This window comes from Alternaria triticimaculans (genome assembly GCF_023758025.1).
Source record: "Alternaria triticimaculans strain BMP 0046 chromosome Unknown scaffold_3, whole genome shotgun sequence".
Taxonomy (NCBI): Eukaryota; Fungi; Ascomycota; class Dothideomycetes; order Pleosporales; family Pleosporaceae; genus Alternaria; species Alternaria triticimaculans.
In genome coordinates, this window is record NW_026055960.1 from 592,732 (window position 1) to 611,273 (window position 18,542).

Consider the following 18,542-nt stretch of genomic DNA (forward strand, 5'->3'; position numbering starts at 1 on the left):
GAGCGAGTGATGTGCGATATAGGGTGCGATATAGGGTGCGATATAGGTTAAGGGCAGAGCACGGCTAGTCGCTGCACATCATGCCGTTGCTAAGAGACGGTTTCGAAGGCGGCCATTCGTTCCAGAAAGGACTGTGACATCTCGTGCAGAGTGGCCCGGGACCCTAGACGCAAACGGCCAAGGTCAAGATGCTAGGGATCCCCAGCGTCGCAGCATCAACCTCTGAACTTTGAAGAGTGAATTGGCAATATTCAACGGCTCGCGCGCGGACTGTGGGTCGCAAAAGCAGCCATGACGGGCTGAGTATTCTGAAACGTTGTCCGTCATCCCTGTCTGGTGTGCCAGCGCAGGCCTGCAGCTATGCCGACCCATTCTCGGAAATCGTCTGGAGGAGCACCACAACACCACACCACCCAGCGGCGCAACTCTTTGTCGCAGAGCACGCCCCCGAGCAAGCCCACCCACGCCCGCACCAACACGGCCCCGGAGCCGCCCACGCTGTTGCGCCTGCCGTCAGTCAGCGCCGCGTCCGCCCGCCGTCCCCCAGCCTCGCACAGCGGCCATGGCATAGACAACTCGCGCGGCCCTCCCGTCACCCTCGTTACTCGCAGCCGCAGCTCGCAGAACCCCGCCGACTTTGCCTATGCGCAGCAGCAGTTCCTCCAGTCCGGCCTGGTATCCCCCACTAGCTCCCACCCAGGCACCTCCCCCAGCGAAGCCCCGCGACCACCACAACAAACAAGCACCGTAGACCCGGCCGCCCGCCCCCGACCCCACCCCCGACGAGCCTCGACCAGCAGTGCGAGGCCCCCGCCGCGACGAATGGCGAGCTCCACCGACGAGTCGTCCGAGTACGACTCTGGCCCCCGCAGCCGCATGGAGGACTACCACGCGGCGCATAGCGGACGGGGAGCGCCTGCGCCCGCGACGCCAGGAACAGACGGCGAGAAGGAGGACCTGTTCCTGAACATCGCCGCCGACAGTGCGCCCAAGCCGCCGCGCCCAGAGAACCCGACAGCGCGCGACCGATTGAAGGTGAGCAATGGAGCTACGGTATGCGCATGGATGGTAGCTAACGACCCAGTCACGAGTCGCCCGCGTCAACAACCGGCAGTCGCTCCCCTCGGCCCTGCAGTCGCCCTCGCCCGTCCAGGTCCAGTCGAGCTTAGTCACACCAACCACCAGCAGGATACCCTCCAGCGCTGCCCTCGAAGCCAGGTCCAGCGGTATACGCCGGTCATCGCTCCTGCCCACCCCCTCCAGATACGAGCGGTCACCGAACTCACCTGCGCCCGAAGCCATACGGACCCGCGACCTCAACCACAAAGCCTCCTTCAGCTCCACCCGACGCGACTCTGAGCTCTCACCGCGCGACTTCCTCGCCCAGTTCTCAAACTCAACGAGACGGGGATCTCAGCCTGAGGTACACCAAACCCCGCCCAGTCGCACCCCGGTCCACCCCTACAGGCCGTCGAACCTGTCACACGAGCCGCGCACGCCGCAGGTGGAGACATCGTTTGAGGCTGGTTCGCGCGCCGACGGTACCGAGTCACATGGCTCTACAGGGCCGGCCGCGTCTGTATGGGACGAGCTGGACGAGCTCAAGTCCAGGATACGGAAGATCGAGATGGGCGGCAAGATACCCTCGACATCGGGTGCCATTGTAAACCAAGCATCGGCTGAGCGCCCGCGGACGGCCAACACCTCAGCCACGACAGTCTCTTCTTCACCCAATCAGCAGCGAAAGTCGAATCCGTCGCCTGCCGAGTCGACAGTCGGCACTCATACCCCCAACAACAACAAAACTCATCCTCTGTTGCGCGAAGCTCTCGGTAAAGCTAGACAGTACGTCTCCCCAACTGTCTACCGCAACCTGGAAGCGACTGCAACCGAAGCACTTGCGCTGGCAGAGATGAGCGGCAGTGCAGGGCCGCAGGGCACACTCCATTCTGCTAGCTCCATCATCAACGGCTCTGTCGTCTCAGACCGCCAGGTTCGTCGCAAAGCCGACAACCTCTGTCGCAGTCTCACCGAGCTCTGCATTGCTCTGTGCGACACCAAGACCGGTCTTGCCAGTCCAGCCTTCCGATCCAACACTGCCACACTATCACGTCGGCCGAGTGTACAGATCAATGGCGATTCACCGACTATCCGACAGAGCATCGAACCCGAAAGCAACACGTTATCTGGTGTCAGTCCTAGTAGAGCCATGTCACGCATCGAGGCTCGGAGAACCAGCATGCTTATCGATGACTCCGGCCGCAGCCAAAGAGGTGGCAGCCAGGAACCTTACGACGATAGACACACTCCGTCACGCATGCAACGAGCAGGCACCAGTCTCCACCAGACACGCAACAGTGTGGACGAAGAAGACGAAGATCCAATTTTCCGTGCGCCTTCCCGTGCGATGACCTCCATCGACTTTAGAGCCCGTCACGGTGGTCAGTCAGATCAAAAACGGTTCACCGGTGGCAGACAGTACACCTCCCGCGAACCAATGCCTGATCTACAGCCATCACCCGCTCTTCAAACCACCGCCAGTCTCCGCCGGCCTAGTGTTTCAAGTAGTACGCCCTCCAACGAGCATAGTTTGTTGTTCCGGGAAAACCAAAGCCGCTACGGTCACAACCTAGGCCGTGAAGGCTCACCAGCCAACTACGAGAAGACCCTGACGGGAGGACTACGACCAAGAGCACAATTGAGCGTCGCTCGAAACCCAAACAACAGACACTCAGTCGGTGGTGTTTCCGACATCGGGCGCAGCGTAAGCCTGGGGAGACGTTTGAGGGGAACAAGTATCGGAGAGTGAGCAAAGCAAAGCTCTCGCATTTCTTTGAGCTTGCGTTAATGTTTGACGTCACCCTCATAGTATGCCCAGTCTCCTCTTTGGTCCACGCGCAATGACCCCGCGACTCTCATATTTGAGACCGGATTCGCCATGGGCACACCAACAGAGGCGCACCATAGAACACCGAGTCAGTACAGAGATATAGGGACAGACGCGCACGGAGACATGTCAGAAGGAGTATCTGCTTTATTCAGCCTTGCAAGGCTAAGAAGTCTGTGCGATTTACCACGAAGGAGTTTCTACCAAGCATTGTGAGAGAAAGAGCGTTCTCACGACTTTGCATATTTTGCCATCAAAAGGGGCTAACTACGGAGCATTTTTTTATCAGCGTTTCTTGCACGTAAGGGGACAAGCGTGTGGGCGCAGGATCGATTCACCGTCAGCATCTCATGATCTCTTTGTCTTTTTTTCCGTTTGCCGTTTTCGTTAGTTCCATATACCAACACCAGATCGTGTTTTTCCTTGCTACTTCTTCTTTCTCTTCAAAACGTGAGTGTTGAAACTTCGTGTACATATATCAAAACCGCCTTTTCCTCTGTGAATATATATATCAGTTACGAACCCCTTTTGTGCATCTATGAAATGAAGGCTGACACAGTGCTCAAGGTTACGGCTTTCACCATCGCAGACCGGACTCTAGGAACGATACGCAATGCCCACACTTTCACTGATTCGGCGCGTCTGGAATGGCCAGGCTTCTGCGACCTGGAGTCCTTTTGGGTGAATCCCACAAGTATAATGAAGAAGGTCTGCTGCTGGCTACGAATCGGACTCTCGCAGCATTGTTCATTGCTGGCTGTTAACTGGACGAGCCGTCGCTTGTCGGTAATACTGACCATTCACAAAGGCCTTGTAGTTAATTGCAAGATATATGTGGGCTGTTCTCCCATATTCTTTGGACGACCCACACCTGAACCCATGCAACCATGGAACGAACGTGCCCTACACACGGAAATGTCTATATCGCATGGTATTCATTTGAGTTCAGGACCCCTTCTTCTGTTCACCGCTGACTTCAGCTTATCTGAATGCCCTGGCATCCCTGAATCCGTGCTGTGAAACAATCACGCTCTTTGCGCTGGAGCAAACAGTGTTTAAGAGCGCACCGACCCACATTCACCTTCCATGGACCTTTTCTGCTGTGGCCTTATGACGCAGCGCCGCTCGCGCCGTTCCTCGAGTTCTTCTACTGCGACGCTCGACCACGACACCACCCCAGTAACTACGCCTTTTTGTCAGCCCGCAACTCGCAATCCGCACACGACCGACACAGACTTACACTCGCCTTTGGATTCAACTGCAGCAAACTCGCCATCAAGCGCATCCACCACCGCTTTAGCGCCTGAGCCAGCAGTGTTTGTCAATTCGCAGGCCTTCGCAAACGCCCCCATTACGCGAATCCCCACCACTTTCAAGCGCACACACTCCCCATCGCCAAATCGTAGCATTCCAACCAGGAAACAACGTTGCGGCGCCGTTGCGATGTCAGACGAAATTTCTGAAGAGCGCGCGCCTGCCCAGGTTGTCGCGCAGGCCGCGCCTACCGCATCAGACGAGGCGGACACACTGACAGACTCATCATCCACAGTACGGGGAGAAACTGTCAGATCCTCATCACCAGCCGAGCCGGAACCTCTTTGTTCGAATGTCGTGACTGCATCTGACGGCGATGCCAACTCTCATTCAAGCATAGGTTCACCTGCGGTCGGCGTCACACCACAGACCGAGACGCAAGGTCTGGTATCCTCGCCGCCACACAGCGATGAGACTATGGCTCCACAATCTCAGGACAATGCGCCTGACTCTGTGCAGTCACCGGAGGAAGAGCACGTCGACAACAACCGCCCTCCTTCCCCGCGCTCAAATCAAGACCACGCCGGCAAAATGTCCACGACGCCGCCAGTCACACCGCCACACACACCTTCCATGGACGAAGAACCCCAGTCTCCAAGTTCATCGGTATCGTCAGATTGGTGGACTGAATTAGGTGTTCCACCGCCCCCACCGAAATCCAACAGAGTCATGTCGCCTGATCGAGCGGTCTCTTTTACAGACATCTCCGAATCACTCGCTAAGCGCAAGATGCAACGCAACATCCTCTCGAAGACACGTGGGTTGATAAAATATCAAGCGGCCAAGATATTTATCATCTCTTCTCGCGGTGTTCAACGTGAGAATCTGCCCACAAGGCAAACAAGACCCCCTCTGTTGAAGCGCCGCTATAGCGTCGATGTGAATACTACCACCGAATGGGAGCAAGAAACAAATCACTGGGGATTTGCATTATCTCAGGTGAATAATCACCAAAAACCTTACTTTAGTGGGCACTTCACTGACGTTACAAAGACATTCAACATCCCTGAGCTACCATGCAAGGAGGTGGATCCGCTACCCGCTCTTACACATTGGGTGGAACTTCCTCATCCTGCCCGACATACTGCTTTCGCTTCGGTCTTCTTTGGTCAGCCTCCCCATAACGAAGGAGTGTTCCTTGAGCTGGGTGATGTGACCCTTCGCAACAACTCCTTCAACTATATTGGCGCTACCAACAGTCGGATATATGGTTCAGAAGTATGGATGCGTGACGAGAGTCTAGACATGGCTCTTGAAGTGCTTCGCCGCGAATACGACTGCGACGCTCACAAAATCGGCATCGCCAACTCCACCGTGGCCCAGATTTGCTACTTCGCCCAAATGTCAGGATATGCTGCGGAATACGAACAGTATAGGTTACGTTACGCCGACAAGAATTGGATCTTCATCGTCATCAACGATGGCATCGGCGGTATCGAAAACGATGGCCACAGTGGATTACACTGGTCTCTCGCCATTCTGGATCGGATTTCCAAGAAATGCTATTATATTGATTCGCTGTTCGTCAGACTGGGATTCTATCAAGACTTAGGCCGGGATGTTTCTATGGGAATGCTTCATATTCTTGATGAAGATCCAGAGGATTGGAAGTACCTCCCACAATGGAACAGTCCCGATCAAAACACCAACAACAGGTTCAAAGAAGATGGAGGTGCATGCGGACCATTTGTATACAAAATGTGTCAGATTTCCATGGATGCAATCACGCGCCGTCATCTGGCAGGGCTGGAGACCTGCGACCTTGAACTCAAGCGCTGGTTTCCTGAACAGTTCGAGTCAGAGTTCCATTCGGAGCAGGTTCGCTATGAGATCCAGAGCAAAATCGCTCGCTGGGCACACAAAGAGTGGTCTTCAAGACTGGCGAATGACTGGGACTACGCGCTTATCCAGGGCACAGACGCCGTCCTAGATGACGGACCAGTCGTCGCATTCGAGGCCCCGGCCCCGGCTTCCAGATCACATCACTCGGGACGGAATGTCCCCAGCGGTAGCAGCTCCCGATCCCCCATCATCCTGGACGACGACGATGCGAACTACGCTGTCCACGGCAACAGGAGGGATAGCCTGGACAGCAACGTTGCGTCCGCGGGTGGTGATACGTCAGTCGTCGACCTGGGTGAGGACTCTGATAGCACCTGGATGGTGTCAGACGACGACATGAACCTGGATGACGACGACGAGGAGACCGCTGAGGTCGTCCTCGATGGCTAAATCTAGGTTGACAACTACCCTGTCCATGGGGAGGAGAGGAGCACCTAGGCATAGTGAGGCGCGGAGGCGACGTTGGCTTGGGTTTCTTTTGATAAGGGCGTTAAGTAGGCTTGTCATTGTCAAGATACCCCTTCAATTGTAGCGAAGGAGTTTTGGTTTTTGCATAGTCTTGTTTCGCGATAAAAATGTACTCTAAAACCAACAAAAAAAAAGGCTGTGAAGCCTGAACAAAACTTCCGTTCTGCAATATCGTGATAACCCCTTAGATGAAATTGCTGGACTCGACATCGCACCTGCCTCCCATCACCCATCAAACCTACCCAAGCCATCCATCACGTGGCACGTCATTTCGGTACTAGCTTAATCCCCACGCGCATCGCCATCGCAATCCAGCATCGGCATTACCAACATTCCCCAACAACCTGTTTTTCTTTCCGCCCAACCACTCCTACATGCATCTCCCAACCACCGCAGATCCAAGAATTGCGGCTGAACTCGCCATCGCAATATCGGTTGCGCGAAACGGGTGGCGGTGGCAAAAAATGCACAACACCGCACTCAAGCGAGCCGAGGTGCGGCGATATGGTGGAAAACCGGGGTTGGAGGCGATGTCGTGCTGCGGATGTACCTGTCTATCTTCTTGTCGCATCACTAGAGGGAACTAAGGACCCTAGAGGCCGGGACATTTGTTGATCACCGGCGAATAATGAGAAAAAGCAAATGCTGAGCTCTCCTTTGCGGTACGCGGTACGGAGAGTTTGAGAAATGGGCGAGGCCAGGCCCCTCGAACGTGACATGATGGGGAATGACGTAACCGCGTGATAGCGATTGCTGGACTAACTCCACCAAACCTTCTTTCCCACAGCTCCTTTGCAATGCATGATGACTGGAAAGTTTTTGGGTGGGTGTGCTGGGGTTAGCTTGGATCGTGGGAGTTGGGCATTGTTTTGCTGTTTGCGCGTGTGTACCTGATCGATCACACGATAACTCACTACCACCACGATCACTACTACTGCTGCCAACTAGCACATGTGTGCATGAACCTACTTACGCATGTCGGCACGGCGCAAAACGCGTTTAGTCTGTATATCGGATACGCATAATCAGACGCCGAAGTTGCCGGCTGGCGATGTGTTGATCCACGCGGGTGACTTGACGAATCAGGGGAGTTATGCCGAGTTGAAGAGGACGGTGGAGTGGCTTGAGCGGCAGGAGTTTGAGGCCAAGATTGTGGTTGCTGGTAATGGATGCCCTTGGTGTTGTTCAAGAGGTACAGACAGATAACGGAGAAGAGAAGTGCTGATGAGATGTGACAGGGAATCACGACATTACGCTCGATCCTCCATTTTTTCGAGAAAACGAAGAGTCGTGGAAATGGCCTGCGCCGCAAGACACAGAAGCGTGTAGAAGACTGTTGACGGAATCCAAGTCCATCGTCTACCTTGAAAATGACTATACGGAGATACGATTGAAAGAACGGGGAACGTGCTTTACCATCTTCGGGAGTCCGTGTACGCCCAAACAGCAACTTGCGAGTTGGGCTTTTCAGTACAAACCCAGCGAAGCAGAAGAAGTGTGGAAAAATATTCCAAATGAAGTGGATATCGTAGTTACGCATACACCGCCCAAGGGGCGATGCGATGGAGTAGTAGCAGCAACAAGCGGACAGAAAGACAGAATAAGGGAAGGATGCCCAGCGTTGTTAAGAAGATTAGAGCAAGTCAGGCCGATCTTGAACATCTGCGGCCACATACACAACGGACGAGGCGTGGAGACGATACAATGGAGAGAAAGACATGCATTACTACATCACCAACCCACGCCCATGGATATCGGTACCCTGGTACCAAGCGTGCAGTTCTGGAACGACCCAGGAGCCTCCAACAAGAAACTTTCTCTAGTTGATTTGACGACGACGGGCATGCAGGTGAGAAGAGGGCGTGGTTCGGGCTGCGACCACCATGCGAGCTTGACACGTCAATTGCAGCCTGACTCGCGAGGGGGCCATCTGGGAGGCCAGCCTGATGCGATGTCTGCACCGGATCAGACAGGGCGTCAGCCCCCGTCCGGTGGTGGTGAGAAGCTTATCCCGACGGCACCAGCGAGCCTCACTGATGTTGCCCTGCGGGACAGTGAGGCGCTGTGGAGAGGAGGGATTAGTGGAGGAAGACGGCGAGGGGGCGATGCAGATGAGCATCCAGATGAGAGCGATACCGGACATGGGTGTCCTGACGAGGCTACTCAGCGTCTCGCAGAACGACAGAGGGGTATGCCTCCACCAGGGACGGAAGAACGCAGCCAGACCACGGTGATCAACGCAGCGTATCTGGGTCCGAGGGTCGCTGGCAGAACGTCGGTTGCCTACAACAAGCCGATAGTCGTCGATATGGAGCTGCCTGTATGGGGCTCTTTGGGACCACGATAATGCTAGCTAATGTGGGATGACGGATCAACTGCAGCGTACCTGTCCCAAATGATCTCATTGCTAGCCAGCAAAGCACACTTGTCGAGCCAACACCTACATCATACTGCTGCTGGTTTATAGCACATTCGTGTCCTACTCAGTGCGGTGCGTGCAATGGACGAGGACCACGTAGGAGGACGTGCTTCGTGGGCTTTGTGAGCTGACCATGTCACGATTGGGCGTGACATGCAGAAGTGCCCCGCCTTACCCCCGCATAAGCGTATCTTATCGTCCTATCAAGCCACGGGCTAACGTCTGCCATCGGGACGGATCGAGTGGCAGCAAATCTATCCTCTCTCACATGGCTTGGGACTGAGAGCAAAATATTGCCTGACGGGCGACGCAACCGCCGTGCCCTGACCTGAGTTGCGACGGGCCACAGGGATGCCCCCCATCGTGCCTCGAGTGATGTGCGGAGGATGTGCATTGATGGGTGCCGAAGGCCCGGTGACTGCTACCGTCTGAGCTGGGGAACACATGTGTCTCGGACGCTGCAGAGGATGGATTGCCTGGGTGGATCTCGAATGTGACGAGTTGGCTGTCGGTGCTGGCTTTGTGCTTCACCTGTACCCTTGGGGTGCAGCTGGATTCGTCATGTCTTGCAAATGTTCATGGTGGGGTTGGTGAGCATTTCACGATTGGACAGCAGGTGTGGTCACATCGTGCTTCCACGCTTCTGGCATGGCTTCTTGGGGCTTCGGTGGTCATGCAGGCCCTGCTGGGGGTTGGTCCTATCAGCAGCGGTTTTGGCGCCAGTCTCGAAACGGGCCATGTGGAGGGCGCTGGGCGTGATTGGGCTGTGTGTTTTGCAGCCGCCGTGGCCGACGACGAGACGTGCAGCGCAGCGGTGCTCATGTGAAGCAGCGGCTTGCGCGATGCGATGCGATGGGCGTGGAGCGGGGACTAGCCAGCGTCGAGTCGAGGCTGTGACGCTCTTTTCAGCCGGCGACGAGTTTGGTACAAAGCAGACAAGTGCGAGGCACAGGGATGCCCTCGACGGCTGTCGAAGCCCTGGGGCTCTGTGCATGAGAGCCTGATATAGTCACAACTGCACCCCCAAAGCGTGCAGGCTGACTGCTCTCCAAATCCATATTACCCGTTGCACACATTGTTCTATTCTTCGAAGCCGCAATCTTATTCTTCTCCCACGATTCTTAAATTCCACACTACGCGGTGCGATCCCGACTACCGCCCGCCGGATCCTATTGGCATTTTTTGGCACGGTTGACGGTGACGTCGCAAAGCCATCCACACCGCAACTTACGGCCTGCAAGCAGCGCCATCGCTGCCGGGCAACGAGCAGCGCAGTCGCGAGCACAACACAGCCTCACTCCTGTGCCTGACCGCCGGCCGAGCACTACAATTCCTTTGTCCAGCGTCTTTGATCCGAGTTTTTTTGTCTCTTCGCCACGTTTCCGCCATCTTCGATCCGCGCTGTCTGTGTCCCTGAGCGACCCACAATTCCTTAGGTCAGCCGATTTCAAGCAAGCCATCCTCGTCAGGCCGTGCAGGAACACCCGCACGCTCCGTCCGCTCTGCTCTCACCACGGCACATACTGCACCCGACTCTCCTTATAGGGCTCCCACACCGACGCCTCGCCCAAAGCCCATCGCTCCTGCCCTTGCTTTTGCTGCGGCCTGCCAGACATCCGCCCAACACCGCCACAGGCTCGCTTGCTCCTCCACTCGCTGCATTGCCCGGATCCGCATGTGTCAGGCCTGAGTCGCAAGCAGTCGTTGCTGTCACACTATAAGAGAGATCCCACACCCCACACCCGCCTAGCAATCCTCTCCCCACACCCATTGCCGCCATGGACGACCCCCTCCCCGATCACTACAAGGCCCTGGGCGTCGCCAACACGGTCGACGCCGCCGTCATCAAGGCCACCTACCGCAAGCTCGTCCTCAAGTGCCATCCCGACAAGGTCACCGACCCCGCGCTGAAGGAGCAGAAACAGGAGGAGTTTCACAACATCCAGCAGGCCTACGAGTGCCTCATTGACGACGAGAAGAGGAGCAAGTACGACGCGCAAATCACGCTCGACAAGCTCCGTAAAGAGAAGGCGGCGCGAGGAGGTGCGCCACGCGACAGGACTGCACGCTTCGACGTCCCCACATCAGGCGGTGCATCCTTTGCCGCAAACGGCCCTTCGCGATACACCACCGAGTACCGCGCTCCCAGAGCGAGCGAGGAAGACGACCGCTACCACGCACGATACCACGCCCAACCCTCAAAACCCACATCATCATCCAGATCCACTCGCGAGAAGGAGTCCAAGAGCTCGCGACACGTCAAAGAAGACAGATCGCGCTCAGATCGCGAGAAAACGCGTGCCAAGGAGACACGAAGCGACCGCAAGTTCACCCAAGTCGACAGTGAGTCATCGGGTGACGAGAAGGCGCGCTACGAGGCAGCCTTCAAGGCTCGCACTGAAGAGGATGCTCGGCGCAAGGCAGAAGAGCGCCGCACCTATGAAGACAACCGATATGCCGGCACCACCACCCACACTGTCCCTGCTGCACGCAAGATGAGCGTCCAGGAAGAAGAGGCGCTCCGATACCAGCACAAGTCACGCGCCCATGTCGAGGCGGATATCCTATCTTCCCGACCGTCGCCCGCCAGGGCTTCTTCGCGCGACTACTACACCTCCGACCCACCTCGGATGGTTCGACGCGACAGTGCTCGTCCCGAGCCCGTCCGCAGGTCATCTGCTCGTCCCAGCAAGGAAAGACCTTCTCTGTCCCGTCGTGACACCGACCGTACCGATCGCGGTATTCCCGAGGTTGTCGAGTGGGATGACGAGCCTCGCCGTGAGGAGAGACGGGTACCCAGCTTCAAGCACACGACCTCATCACCTGCTGAGCTCCGCGGAATGCCTCAGCGCTCGTACACCGACAGCAGGCCCGCCAGGTATGCTGAGAACACGCCTCCAGCACCTTCGCTGAGTCGATCGTCGACTATGCCTACCATCCCAAACACCTCCTCGCGCAGGAAGGAAGCCACCGCTCCTCGCCCGTCTGGTCTTCGCGAGGCCATGACTCCAGAGCAATACAACAGCAGCCCTGAGAAGTACGCCAGCCCCGAGCGAGACGCTTTCCCCAGCGTACCACCATCGTCGACCGTCAAGACATATTACTACCCCGTTCCCGGAGCTGGCGTGTCCCAAGACCCACCAACCCCCACCCCTCGCCACGTTGTTCGCGAACCCCAATCCCAACGCCAACACCGTTCAAAGTCGCCCATCGGCAAGCCCCCGATTGGCCCCAACCGTCCCGCAGAACCCACCACTGCATCATACAAGACCGTGCCCCGGCCATCGATGCCAAGCCGCACGGAGTCAAGTCGCAACATCTCGCCTGTTCGCGAAGAACGCGGCCGCTCAGGCAGACTCTACGGTGAAATCGGTAGCGAGCCCCGGCACAGGGTACGCCAGCAAAGCATCGACCAAAACGATGTCCAATACAGCCGTAGATACGGTCCCGAGGACGTCAGATGGGCACCGAGATCTGGTGATTCCGACAGAGGCTTTGCCAGTAAACCTGGTCTCAGCAGGACTGCTACGTATGTTTACTAGTAGTTCCGTCACACTCTGAACTATAAAGCGAAATACACACACGCACATACACATCGACACAGGCATCAAACTGCTCACAGGATACCCAACTCCCGGATGCTATCGGACGAAACACCGGGATCATATTTGCAATTGTTTCACAGGCGTTGAACGGTTTTTCCCATTACTATCTCCCATCTCATTGATGTTCAGTTCCACGACCAACTACACGCAAGTGCTGCGTTTGGCGTTTCTCTGTCTCCTCGTCTTGTTTGTCAAGTCTCACACTCAATCATCTCTGTACAATTGCATATACATCGAAATTGAAATACATTTCGATGCAGCAGCTTTTCCAATCGCTTTTCTATTGCTCCAACTACTCATCGAGCAAGACGTGTATGTTACGTCTTGTGATTACTTTCGTTGTATTGTATTGACACACACTGCGCCGGGCTAGACCTGGACACGTTCGCTTTTTTGGACTTGTTGGTCTTTGGGATACGTATATCACGCTCGCTTGGTACGAGATGAAACGAGATGAGATGGACATGAGATGATGAGCCTGATGGGCATGGTACTTGTTTTTATTGTTTCTGTAGACGTGGAGGTCTCTTTTAGGACATACACACACGCATCACACATAGTATATAGTTTAAAGTAGTAACTTGAATGGATTTTCAACCTGATCGAAGACTTTCTTCTCGCATATGATTCCTGTCCACCAACGGAAATGTGTTTACGATTATCTAAACTCGCATCTGCTAGCACGAACAAAAAGCACGACTCCAATGATAATTTCCTCACTCATGTTCCACAGAGCCGCAATCTCAACCGCGCGAGCTACCCATCTCACACCGCAACTACCTTTAGCCCACCCACCAACCACTAGCTGTGTTACCAGTTCAACCCTTCCTTTTATCCCTCCGTGACCAAGAACGGCGATCTGCACAACTCTTATCTTGCAGAGATAGGTCAGATCTACATTTGTAGCACCAGATAATGTAGAAGCAATGCAGGTGAGATGTATGTAAGCCTTTGGTGTGTGTAAGGAACTAAGTAAGCGGGTGTCTTTATTAGTCAGACGCGAGATGCTACTTCAGCTGTCGCATGTTTGGTCAGCAACAAAACGGTGTTCGGTTGGACTTGCCATGCCAGTTCATTTGCTCGTGGGGGTACGCTTGATCAGGAAGTTTACCCAGTGTGGTGAGAGGCCGTATCGCCAACAAAGGGTCGCATACACAATTAACACACATAAGTAAGCGGACGACCCATTGTTGAAATATGTGTTCCATTCATTTACATAGCCTTTTCCACCAGAAACCCTTAGATGAATCCAGAGAGGGAAAAGGAAAAATAAGGAAAAGCCCAAAGATATGATCAATCCATCTGTCGAGATCCTTCTCTCTCCCTCTCTCCCACAAAACGCCTTTCGCTGGCTGAACTCGCCAAGCGAACCAGAAAATAGAAAAATCAAAACACAAAACCAAGGACGCAACCCAAGATCGCAAGTGGGTGCTTTCTGCCAGAAGACAGTCGCTTTGCATGGCTCGTAACATCGATACTGAGTGTGTAAAGTAAGGAGATGAGATAGATATACAAAGGGGCAGCGAATGTAGTAATGGTTTTGTCCAGAGGAAAAGTTGTTGTAAGGAGTGTCAGTATGTCGAGGGGATGGCGGTACTAGGGTACTAGAAACTAGAACATTACTCTGCGTAATTCAACGCGCATTAGCCCCCAACATGCGAATATGTAAAGCCGTACTGTACGGACTTGCAAAGAAACGAAAGATTTGATCACAAAGGAAATGACTGATGACAAGGGAATACGAGATGGAGACTGCCGGACCGTTGGAATGCATCGGCTGCCAACGGTAACGGAGATGCTGCACATCCAACGTCGACTCTGCAAAGTGGGCCAATGTGACATGCAGCTGTCAGGAGTCCAAACGCTCAGTGTTGGTGGCGTCGCGAGCTCCTGTTGGCGAAGGACGATCCTTCGGAGAGAGGTCGCGTAATTTCCGACAAGGCGGCCGAAGCTACCTAATCTTGTGCGCGCGGCGTCTTCTCCGGAAGCTTCTAGATTGAGCAAGTCCACTCCGCATATTTTGAGTTTGCGTTTCGGTCTGTTTGTGCCTTTGCTCACAGTACGTCCCAGATGTTCCGAACAATGGGGTTACTGCCAGTTTGAACAGGACTCCGGGGGTCAACGGTTGCCTTTTCAGGCGTCCATTGCCGGGGTAGTGGTTCTTCCCATGCGGTATGGCCGTTTCGTCCGTCCTTTATCGTCTCGTTGGAAGATACCGGACTCGTGTCGTCGCCAGAAGACTGGAGTTCGAAATGGAAGGGGTTCCTTGTGAACTCCTCAGCACGCGGTGACATGAGAGCATCGATGTCATCAGCAGCATGTTGAGGAGCAGAAGGTTTCGGCAGCTTCGACTGAATCTCCGTTTGTAGCTTGTGCAACTTTCGTTGTTCGCGCATGTTCGGTGATGAGAACCTAGTACGAATGGCCTTGGCGGGAGTTGAAAGGAAGGTTTGACTAGGCGATCGGGGCGTATCCGGTGCCTTGGGGAACGCTACAGGAACAGGTTCAGCCGGGTCGATAGGGGTCAAGGCTTGTTTTTCGGGTGAATTGCTAAGGCTGTCGATGCGTGGTCCGGCGTCTTGGCTATGTTTTAGGAAGGACATGGACAGCAAGCTGGGAGCCTGGAACATGGGGTTCGTTTGCGCCGTACCGTCCAGCGATGCAAAGCCGTTGAAAGTCTGATGGGCAGGCGGTAGGATGGCTTGGAATGACGGCCGTCGATCCTCGGCTTCAGAGTCCTTGATAGCCGCTATGCTGGGCCTGTCGAACGGATTGAAGTCTGCTCTTGTTGGCGATGTCAAGCCGAATGGATCTTCATCTGCTATCCTTGGCTTCAGTGGAGTCATGTGGAATTCCGTGGCACGTGGCGACTTTAGGTCATCTTCTAGGCTTGCGTCTGTGCGACCAAAGACATCTTTAGGAAATTGCGTAGCCACTGGCGAAGTAATCTCAGGCGCGGAAGGTTCGTTGTCCAGATCGTAGCCTGCCGGCCATGGGTTGTCAAAAGAAGTCTTGATTGGCGACATGACCTCAGCATCGGATGCGTCGTAGGAGCTGAAGGAAGGGATGTTGAAACTTGCTACAGCTGGGGATCGAAGTGGCTCAAATCCTGATGGTTGTAGAGGCGCCAGGTGTCTCTCTCCTGATCCGAATGATGAGCCCTCGTCGTTGCTCAGGCCCAATCGTAATGGAAGTTGACGTGAGAAGTTGGGGACAGAGGAAAGCTTGAGAGTAGGCTCGGAATAGTCTTCGCTGTCAGAAACATCTTGAGTCTGAATGGTCGGCACGTTGTCGTTAGTGACGGAGACTACAGGCACAACGTGACCTGTGGGGTCGACATAGGGCGTCGTTGTCGTCGGAGAGGGCTCGGATGGGACATCAAAGTGCGCAGGGCTCGAGTCCCAGGACCGACGGAAACCGGCTGAGAAGGCTCCAGTGGGTGCCGATAGGGGACCTGGAGATATAGCCATCATGTTGCCTGTGCTTGCCCGTTGCATGCTAATGTCGCTGTCGGGTGGTAGCGGCGCTGTTCGTGGAGTGCGCGATCCCGAACCAGAGTCCCTATCGTACGAAGAGTACTTATTGTTTCCTGTGGAGCGGGTGGAGGGAAGGCCAGCAGATCGGCGTCCATACCCTTGGTTGTGATATGAGCGGCTTTCGTTTTGTCTTAACAAGCTGTTGCGGAACTCTTGCAATTGCATGATGAGGTTCATGTTTGGTCCGATCCACTTGCTTCGCTTCTTTGCCTTGTCGTACGCTTCTTGCACACTCATCTGCGGGTCCTTGTACAGGCCGTAGGCAACGATCAAACTGGCAGAACGACTGACACCACATTGGCAATGGATGAGTACGCGCTTCCCACGCTGAACCCTCTCGTCTATCATCCTGACCAGCTTGTGAAGATCGGGAACGATGTCTGTGTTGTGCTCCCAGGGCATGTGAATGTACTCTGGTGTCTTGTATGTCTTGCCCTCGATCACAACCTCGCGCGGCTGTATGGTTTGCATGACCGGCGTGGCTTTGGGTGTGGTTGGCGAGCCATCGTCCATACCGAATGATTGCTTTGGTCTCTGTCCAAGGGTGGCAAAATCAACATTCTCCGCTGGTGGGCCATCTATGCGCCTGGCGTCAATATCTTTTTGTGACTCCACCGTTGGCGTGGTGAATGGGTTCTTCACTTCGCTCGCGACGTTGATAATGACATCGAAAGTCGTGGCCTGGATAGCAGTTGGCTCAAAGTAGAGGAACACGCCAGACTCATAGATACAGATGGGGCCGTTAGGATAGGCAGCCGGCTTCTCCTCTCGTGACTGGGGAACATCGAAGTTGGGTTCCTGGTCCTCCTCCTCTTCCATTTCAAAGGGGACTTCGCTGAGGCCACTTTGCTTAGGTGCAACAGGTCGTAGAGGAGGCAATTGCATACCACCCATTGGATTCGTGCTCGGTGAACATAATGGTAGTGAAGGAGATGACTGGAAGTGGCGAAGCGGTGGGCGATTGAAGGACGGTGTTGAGGGTATGAGCAACCGTACTGGTTTACTCTCATTGCTGCCAGGCGTTGAGATTGTTAAGCTCAAGTTGGACGGTCGACGCTTCGGGGGTGTCGGTGGTTTGATAAACAACGGAGATGGCGGTGCCGAACTGTTCTTTTCTTTGGGAGCGACTGCTATGGGAGCTGGGGTGTGCGCGCGCAAGTTGCTGAGCGAAGACGCTGTGTTGATACCAAGGTTCTTGAGATTCCGAGGCTTCTTTGCAGGTGTTGTGGGACGCTGCAATTCGAAGAATGGGCCGGCAGACGGTTCCCCGACAGGTGCCTCTGCTCGTCTTGACCTGAAGTCGGCAACGAAAGACGAGGGCGTGATTGTCTTTGCGAGGGGCGATTCGGGAGACACGCCTGGAGAGGGGTCTGTCACCGAGGACGAGTCCATGGTTGATATGGTTGTGGTCGGGGAGTTGTCGGAAGAGCCCGTCGATGTACTGTCGCGACTTTCGCTGTGGATGTGGAAGGAGGAGAAGGGTGTGCCCGAGTTCGTGTTAGGGCTCGTGGCAGGACGTGCTACATTCCCGCCATTTTGGCCCTTGCTGTGGTGCTCTCCTCCAAATACGGCGCCGAATGAGGGCATGGGCATGAATGAGCGCGCGCTCGTCTGAACCATGCTGGGACTTGTGTGTGTTGCCAAGCGGGGGCAGTGATTGCGAGTGCTACTGGGCGGACGGGGAGCTCGCGTTGAGGTGGAGGGTGAAGGGAGGCAGTGGGTGAAGGACTGCTCGAGTTTCTTGGAAGGGAAAGAAGAATTAGGTGTGTAGAAAGCCCTTTTCAGAGTCGGAGTGTCAGCATCATGGGATATTGTGGGCGAGGCAGACATGGCAGGCGCATGTGTTTCGAAACGAGGGCGGCGGGACGGGGGAGTGGGGAATGGAGGCTGAAGACAGGTTGAGAAGCTGTTCCCAGACTCGAAGATTGGTGGTAGAGTGCACATGGTCGAGCAGGTAACGGTTGACAGGTGACAGGTGCCCGTACACTGCCTCGACTACAGTCATGCTCGCCCAGACAGACAACGGGGCACAGGAATGCGGAGTTGGGACACGAAGAGAAGATGCGGCTTACCTGGGTGCCAACAGCAGTGGGGAGGGGCGCTGGCGTGGTGAATTGGAGCGAGAATACCAGATCCTCTACTAAGCGCCTGGGGGAAGGAGCGACTGGGCCGGCGATGCGCCTATGCCTGAGGAGATGCGGCGTAGTGGGTAGAAAGGGCAGGAGCGGGCGACGCAGCGGGTGCGGGTGGTGCGGGTGGTGCGAGCGGCGGTGGTGAGGAAGGCGCGGTCGAGGGTGGGTGCCGCGCTCACGATGGGGGTCTGTTGCGACGCACTCTGGACGATGGGGAGGGTCGAGGGCAGAGTGGTGACCAGCTTGGGCAGTGCGGACGAGGGAAGCCGGTCGATCGCAGAGCCGCTGCCGCCTGGATGTGGGAGGAGGGGGTCGTGGTAGGCGAGGCGAGCACGCTGT

At 55.3% G+C, this 18,542-nt stretch overlaps 4 protein-coding genes across 4 annotated transcripts; 3 read left to right on the forward strand and 1 right to left on the reverse strand.

Moving 5' to 3' along the window:
* Nucleotides 1–822: 822 nt before the first annotated feature.
* Nucleotides 823–2,809, forward strand: J4E78_002871 (uncharacterized protein; the record flags this gene model as incomplete). The annotated part of the gene is made up of 2 exons (XM_049363515.1): nt 823–1,035; nt 1,085–2,809. The coding sequence occupies 2 exons, from the start codon at nt 823–825 to the stop codon at nt 2,807–2,809; spliced, it is 1,938 nt and encodes a 645-aa protein (XP_049224180.1).
* A 1,521-nt stretch (nt 2,810–4,330) lies between these two features.
* J4E78_002872 (uncharacterized protein) lies at nt 4,331–6,433 on the forward strand (the record flags this gene model as incomplete). The annotated part of the gene is made up of 1 exon (XM_049363516.1): nt 4,331–6,433. One exon carries the CDS (start codon nt 4,331–4,333, stop codon nt 6,431–6,433), a length of 2,103 nt encoding a protein of 700 aa, XP_049224181.1.
* Nucleotides 6,434–10,708: 4,275 nt separating this feature from the next.
* On the forward strand, nt 10,709–12,472 carry J4E78_002873 (uncharacterized protein; the record flags this gene model as incomplete). The annotated part of the gene is made up of 1 exon (XM_049363517.1): nt 10,709–12,472. One exon carries the CDS (start codon nt 10,709–10,711, stop codon nt 12,470–12,472), a length of 1,764 nt encoding a protein of 587 aa, XP_049224182.1.
* A 2,117-nt stretch (nt 12,473–14,589) lies between these two features.
* J4E78_002874 (uncharacterized protein) lies at nt 14,590–17,691 on the reverse strand (the record flags this gene model as incomplete). Its single annotated transcript, XM_049363518.1, has 1 exon — nt 14,590–17,691. One exon carries the CDS (start codon nt 17,689–17,691, stop codon nt 14,590–14,592), a length of 3,102 nt encoding a protein of 1,033 aa, XP_049224183.1.
* Between the last annotated feature and the right edge of the window lie 851 nt (nt 17,692–18,542).